The sequence below is a fragment of the Balaenoptera musculus genome, chromosome 5, assembly GCF_009873245.2.
Source record: "Balaenoptera musculus isolate JJ_BM4_2016_0621 chromosome 5, mBalMus1.pri.v3, whole genome shotgun sequence".
Taxonomy (NCBI): domain Eukaryota; kingdom Metazoa; phylum Chordata; class Mammalia; order Artiodactyla; family Balaenopteridae; genus Balaenoptera; species Balaenoptera musculus.
Window position 1 is genome coordinate 24,236,201 of NC_045789.1, and position 7,604 is coordinate 24,243,804.

Here is a 7,604-nt window from a genome sequence, read left to right on the forward strand (position 1 = left end):
AGGTACTTTACATGACTTAAAAAGCTCTTTCCATAGTCCTTCAAATCCTTGACTGTCATAAAGTTTAAGTAGTGCTCTTATGACTCAAGGTCAGAGCACAGTCTTTTCACTTACAAAACTGTTGAGCTCAAGAAAGTATACCAAATGTTCCTCAGTGCTCTATCCTAACCTTTCCAAGAAGTTAACTGTCCCTTCCTCCTCTTCATGAATTAGTGCACTGCATTATCTTTGGCCCCTGTGTTAGAAGCACTGACCTGTCCCCACTCCACCTGTTTGCATTAGGGTTGACAAGTTCCTTGTCTGAAACAGCTGGTGTTGACTACCAAAGGCAAACCCACTGCACATTCCCCTAATAGGTGACATGAGCTCTGGGAATGAAAACTTGTCCCCAGAGAATGCACAACCCCCCATGTGGCCAAAGCTGGGTACTCCATTTCAGTAGCATTAACTGTTTATTTTCTTTAAAAGCCAGATTTTGGTAATGTTTTGATTCGGTGACTCCAGTCAGAAAATGCATCTGTCACTTCCACTCCCTTCTTCTCCTGCCGGATGCCACAGCCTCAAACCCAGCAACCCCTCTGGTGAAGGAGAGCAAGGTTCTCCGGACGCACAGAAACAAGAAGTAACCCTGGACTCAAGGAGGCAAGGCTGCTAAAACGAGCTGCTTTTGCTGACAAGCCTGGAGAGGACTTTGTTATTCCTACCACGGAAGCACTGTTACGTCAGGCATACGGAGAAAGAGCGAGTTTTAGGACTTCTCGTCCCAGCACCCTGCGATCATTACGAAAAGCTTATTCTTTCTACCCTGAAATCTCCTTCTCGCCATAAAGAAAACCTTCAGCATATTTAACCTCCCAAGCGGGCAAAGGATAATGCAACACTGCAAAAGCAGGCATAACTTTACGGCCACCATGCTCTTGGTGGCTTTTTGAGGATTGTTACTCTTTACCATCGTGCCCGCCTGTCAGCTCCTCGGGATGACAGCTTGGCAGAGCACAGGATTTTCGGTATTATTTATGACTCGCGTCAACCCAGCGGGCGGCGCGGGGCGGGGGCGGGGGAGCGGTACTCAATCTCCCACGAAGAGCTGAAACCCGACTTGAGCAAGTCGGCGGTGACGAGCGCCAGCACCAGTAACCCTACCCGCCTCCTGATACACAAACGCCGGCCTCAGGAGTATACCTGATGCACACACCCAAGTGCAGAGCTGAGTTATCAGATCTCCCGGTTCCAAACAGGTGCGGGGCCGCTCACTAGCCGAGAACAACCTCCGAACCCTGCCCCCCACACCCCACCTACCAGATCCTCCTCGGAAAAGTTAGCCCCCCTCGGCCAACCTTCGTCCGAGTGCCGCGATGCTAATTGGAACGCATTCTCTGGTGCCCCCAATGCTGTTAGTCCTCTCTTCTTTGTAAACCCCACGAAGTGACGCAGAGCAAAACTTAGTAGGTCCGAGGAACAGAGACGCGTCTTTTCGCAAAGCACGGACTTCGCAGGAAGGAGCTAGGAGGCAGGCGCTGGATCCTTCTCGGCGCCTGCATCCTCCTCTGGCTCCCCTCCCCCGCCCCGCGCCCGCCGGGGCCGCTTACCTGCGTGGGACATGGTGATGGTCTCGTTGGTATTGGAGCCCACGTTGAAGATGACCACGGCGGAGGCGTTCTGCAGGAACGCGTTCCGGATCTTATCCCTGTACGTGCAGTTGCCCTTGGGGATGAGGGCTATCCAGTTCTTGCCGTGGGCCGGGGCGGCGAACTTGGTGTTAGGGTCGCAGGCCAGGCGGTCGTGGGCCGAGCTGGCCATGACCACCTCCCCGCGGGCGTCCTGCTTGGGCGAGTGCTCCCCGTAGCGCCCGCACTCGGTCTTCTCGGTGTGCAGCTCGGCGGTGGTGCCGCCGCCGCCCGCCGCCCCGGCCCCGGGGTCCGGCGCGGGCTCGGCGTAGGTGATGTTCACGAAGGCGGTGTACCATTCTTCTTTCTCGGCCACGGTGAAGTCCAGGCAGAGCAGATGCACGAAACAAAAGGAAAGCAGCCATGTTGAGAGAGCCAGGCTGCGGCACGCTTGGATGAGAGACATTGCCATCTTTATCCGCCGGGGCCCCCTCCCCGCCCCCCGCGCGCTCCCCCCGCGCCGTTCCTCCTCCACAGCCCCGGCCAAGGCCGGGCCGGCCGCTGGTCCTTCTCCTCCTCCTCCTGCTCCCGCTCACTCCCGGGCCCGAGGGGCCGCGGCCGGGACGCGCAGCCGCCGCGGGGACCGGCTTCCGAGCGAGCGGGTGGCGCCGGCCCCTTCCCTTTTCAGCCGGAGCGCGGCGGTTGCATCTTGCTTCGCGGGCGCCGGCGGGGCGCGGGCGGAGGGGGCGCTCCGGCTTGCGGCGGAGTCCGGCTGCCGAGCGTCCTGCTCCTTCGCCCGGCTTCTCCTTCTCTCATAGGGGTGGCAGGGGGCCCGGGAGCGTGCGGGGTGGCGGCCCGGCGCCCTGCAGCCCCGGCGGGGGCGGACGCGGCTGCTTCGAGCCCGGGGTGCCGGCGAGGAGTCCCGGCTGCCGTCGCCGAGCGCTGGGGCGTGCGGGTCCGGCTGGGGGCGCGGCGGCCGCCCCTGCTGTGCGCCAGGTCCCTCGGGCTGCGGGCGCTCGGTTCCTCTCTGGCTGCGCCCGGCGCACACTTGCCGCGGGAGGGGCCGGCTCGGGAGTAGCGGGAGAGAGCCGGCAGAGAAGAGTACGCGGTCCGTGTGTGTGTGTGTGTCTGTATATGTTTGTGTGTGTGTCTAATGTGTGCGTGCAAGGAGGAGCTTAATGTGATGTCAAAGATTCTAGGCTTCTCTTGCCACGCTCGCCTCGGTCTCTCTATGGGCAGCAGCGACCCCTGCCGGATCTCAAATTCAACCTACTCTGCGACTTGGTCCAGGTGGAGGCAAAAGGGGAAGCGACCTCTTGACCTATGAAGAGAGGAACAACTTCCTGAGTCTCAAATGTAGAGAAATGTGTGTATCTCTCATAAACAACTTTCCCTAATTACCCATCCTAGGGCCAACTGGTAAGGTTAGTTGGTAGCTGGGTCCTTCGAACACCACGCCTCGAATATCTAGGGCAGTGACTATCAAATTTAAATGTACATCACCGTCACCGTCACCGGTGTGTGTGTGTGTGTGTGTGTTAAAACTCAGACTGATGGGCCCTGCTGCAGAGTTTCTCATTCAGTACATGTGAGGTGGGTTCCAGAATATGCTTTTCTAAGAAGTTCCCAGGTCATGCTGATGCTGCACTATATTAGAGTAAGTATAGAAATGGGCTTCTTTCTTACCCTCTGGCAGCAAACATGTGATATTTGTTCTCCTATAGAATGAGTGTTTTCCAACTCTGTAAGAAAAGAAATTGGGTGAGCTGTTTCTTCACTGTGTTTATTCTGGTTGTCGTGACTGGTAACAGAGGACTTAGAGCATGAATAGGCAAGGCAGGTTTGTTTGGCTTATTATTGTTTATAGGATATTCTCCAGTTGTGCATAGAGCTTACAACTAGTTAGTGGAGAGTACAGCCCCTCTAGAGTCGTGTTCTTAAAACTTTGACACAGCACAATTCCTTACCAGTTAAACGTTTGAGCGGTTATCTTTTCACACCAACAGTTTCTTTGGCTTGAGATACTTGTCACGTCTCGAAAGCAATTTGTGTGATGGTCCTTAATCACCCACCTTGTACTTCCCAACTGGCAATCTTTCAGAGAACTCAGGACCCATTCATGATGAAAACAAAAGTCCACCTTTTCCCCAGGACCTTAGTTGGCATGTTTACAGAAATCTGTTAATGGCTGTCCACCAGTACAACTGTTGTTTTTCCAGAAGCAGTACGAACAGCTGGTGGCTGTTAGGGGAGAGCAAAGAATCCCAGCTATACCCAAATTAGAAGCAGGCACAAAAAGAACTACTTAGAAGCATTTGTCTCTATGGTATTGGATGTGCTGTGTTTGTGTATTTCCCTAACTTATTCATTTTAGAAAATAGGCTTCTAGGCAATTGGGACAGTGCTTTTTATAGTGCCTAATGCCAAAAAGGCAAAAGTGAAGAATGCCTGGCTGCTGGTTCCTGAACCACCAGAGATCTGAGTCCTTTGCCTAAAAACCCCCAGCGAGGTTTTGTACAGATGTCTCACAAACCAAAGTGGTTCCCCATATCTCTCTGTCTCTTAGCGGTTTTTCTCCAGCCACAAAACTTAGTGAATCTGTGTCATTAAGAATGCACAGCTACCCCTGTCATTTTTTTCCCTTAGAGGAAAAGTTAGAGGCTGAGGAGATGGCAGGACCAAGGAGGTAGCATCCTGGCTGAGGGACTGATTAATTACAGGGACATTGGGCAAATAAGTAAAATATTAAATATAATGGGAGCCAGGTTTCTTAGTGGGGGAGAAGGAATTCACGAATATGGAAGGAAAGAAAGCTATAAATGTCACCGAACTCAGGTTCTGCCGCTGGCCACTCAAAAGCCAATACCCGAGAGACAGGTGTTGGTTGGAAAGGAAAGGTTGCTTTATTCAGGAGGCCAGCAACCTGGGGAGAAGGCAGACTCGTGTCCAAAAACCAATTCCAAAGATTCTGCTTGACCGTGTTTTAAAGGGAGAATCATTTAGGGAAGGGGTCAGAGTCTTCATTATCTTCCCCTGTGTGCAGACTTTTTTCTGATTGGTTGGTGGTGAGGTAACAGAGCTGGTGAGCGGAGTTCCAGCAATATTGTGCTCAGCCTGAAGTTCCCATCCTCCACCTGGGTAGGGGCCTTAGTTCCTGCAGAAGAACTCAAAGATATTGTTATATGCATTCCTTGAGGAGGAACCAGGACCCTGCCCCATTGCTGCACTGTTGTTTCTTGACTGCTCCTTCTTTGTTTCTTTCTCCTTCCCTGATAAGCAACTATTTGAATCTGCCCTTTGGAACTCAGGGAAGGTCGAGGAGGCTGAATGAAGCCTATTTACTAAACAAAAAACGGGGGGACACGGAAAGGATTTGTACCCAGGAGGGCTCTACAGGATCCTGTTCAGCTTCATAAAGGACCCTGAGGTGTTGGATTGGATTCAAAATGAGTATGAAATCATTATATATATATATATACACCTATACACCATAGCTATTTTCATTCAGAGGCCAGAGCAATGGACACATCAAGTGGCCAGAAGATCTTGGTTTCTAAGTACCATCCTCCGTTAAATGGAACCAGGGCTGATTCTAGTACTTGGGCTGGGAAAGTTCAAAGTAAACTTGGAAACTTTTATAGGAAGTGCTCAAAGCATGATGGGAACATGCTAAAAGGACACATGAGCCAGCAGGAAGGAGCTCCCACTGGCCAAATCTGGGACAATTTGAGTATCAAAATAAATTGTGATAGTAACTGATTACAACCTATTGGATAAGAAAGGAATCCATGAATCCATGCTAATATAAATGAATAGATAAATAATGATGGAATAAATAAATAAATGGAAAAAAAGGGAGAGCTATTCCTTATGGAATAATGCCAACTAATAAGATTGATGGAAATAGTAAGTCACCATTTGGCAATGTTGGTTGATTCTTAGCAGGAGTCCTCAGTGGATGCCAAGGCTGGTGGGTGGGTGTTTGATATGAAGCAGGATGTCAGCTTAGTCTTAAAGCAGCTTCTGAAAAATACTTATTGATCAAGGGGGGAATTTATTGGAAAGAACCTGGAAGACACCAAATTGACCAGGTGATCAAGATGAGCGTCATCAGGAAGGGAACGAGTCACATCATGTGCCTTCTGATGTGATGTGCTGAGTAGAGCACAGCCTCTTTTCTGTTGCGTCCTGCTCAGAATGCACAGCCTGAGTCTGAACATGGAGAGACATTGGATGGACCCAGGGTGAGAAGCCTCTGAAAAAATGACAGGCTTGTATTCTTTAAAGCTTTTAAGCTCATGAGAGACAGAGAAAGATAGAAAAACCAATTGATCCAAATTGAAGGAGACTTAAGAGGCATGACAACTAAATGCAACGAACAAGTCTGGATTGGCTCCTGGACCAGATAGGAAAAACAAACAGTTGGCAAAATTGAATGCGGTCTGTGGATTGGATGGTACTATCCTATAAACACTGATTACCTGATTCGAATGTTTATATTGTAGCTATGTAGCAGAATGTCCTTATGTGGGGAATATGTGCGCTGAATTATTTAGTAGGATGAAACATTCTGTCTGCATCTTGCTCTTAAATGGTTCAGAAAAGAATAATGGTAATCTCTGTGATCTTGATTTCCACTAGCCACTATTTCAGAGAAGCTGAAGTCCAATTCATGATAAACTAAAAAGTCCATTTGGGGCATGGGTCTTAATGTGTTTCCAGCCTTGTGCTGGTGATTCTCCTCTAGCACAATGCTCCTTTCTTCCAGTAGTGCTACTTGAACCACTGAGTTGAGTATCCAGTAGGGACTCAAACAGATAAATTTCATAGAATCTACATTTTGGGGCGGGAGAAACAGACAAATTTTAAATTGTAGATTATGCCAGGCAATAACAGTTCTATGAAGAAAAAGGCAGCAGAGTGAGGGAGGGTGACCTATTTTATATAAGGTGCTATTTTACATCGGGATCAACTGCTCTGATGAGGTGAATTGTGAACAGAATCCTGAAAGAAGTGAGGGATCCATATATGTATTGGGGGACGGGTTGTATTAGGAAGAGAGCACCATAAACACAATGGCCCTGAAGGGAGATTGTATTTGATGTGCTTGGAGAATGGCAGAGAGACTACTGAGAATGGAGGAGTGTGAGAAAGAAAGAGTGAAGGAGATGAGATCAGAGAGATGAGAGGCCTATCAACTCTTTGGATTTTATTCTGAGTGACAGGAAAAACCTTTGGAGAGTTTGAAGCCAGGAAGTGACATAGTCTGACATGCAGACTATGCATGTTTAAAAGTTTATTCTGACAGTATTGGAGCCAGTATGGAAGCAAGAAGAACAAATAGGAGCTATAGCCATAATTCAGAAACAGAGGATGGTAACTCATGCCAAGAAGGTGGCGATGAACGTGGTGAGAAGTGATTGGAGCCTTGATGTATTTTGAAGATGGAGCAGACAGTGTTCTGTGGTGCCTTTGAAATGGGGTGTGAAAGAAAGAGAGAATACCAGAAGGACTCTACCATTTGGAGCCTAAGCAACTGGCAGAATGGAGGGGTCATTTTCTGAGATGAGGGAGATTGCAGGAGGAGTTGGTTGGGATAAGAATCCAGAGTTTTGAATATGTTAGGTTCAAGGTGCCTAGAGATATCCAAATGGCAATTTCATGTAATTTGCCTCAGCATAGAATTCCAGAAAGAAGATTATTGGATCAAAGCACACGGACGGTTTTCAAGTTATTAACACATATTTTGGATGGCCAGATTACTTTTCCAAAGGTTGGCCTCACTTAATACACCATGCCCCAGAGTAAAGTGAGCTCCTTCAAGTATTTGTTTTTGAAATATCACCAGAATAGAGTAGCCCCGATGAAAGATCTCTACAAAAACAAGGTCTGGGCCAACTCCTAGGTACATTCCTCAGAAACTTCAGCAAAGAGCAACACGGCAAGTAAGCACAAAGGCAGACAGCCAGATGGCAGTGTGACCTGGCCACATCATTG

At 49.2% G+C, this 7,604-nt stretch overlaps 1 protein-coding gene across 2 annotated transcripts in view; it reads right to left on the minus strand.

Annotated features, from left to right (window-relative positions):
- RNF150 (ring finger protein 150) overlaps positions 1-3,338 on the minus strand; it is a 245,496-nt gene extending 242,158 nt beyond the window's left edge. Inside the window, exon 1 of one of the 2 annotated variants that reach the window (XM_036853557.1) lies at positions 1,590-3,338. In XM_036853557.1, the coding sequence (XP_036709452.1) occupies positions 1,590-2,079 (490 nt within the window). In that variant the 5' untranslated portion in view covers positions 2,080-3,338. The remainder of the gene's footprint in view (positions 1-1,589) is intronic. The other variant, XM_036853558.1, reaches the window with a different exon arrangement.
- Positions 3,339-7,604: the final 4,266 nt, after the last annotated feature.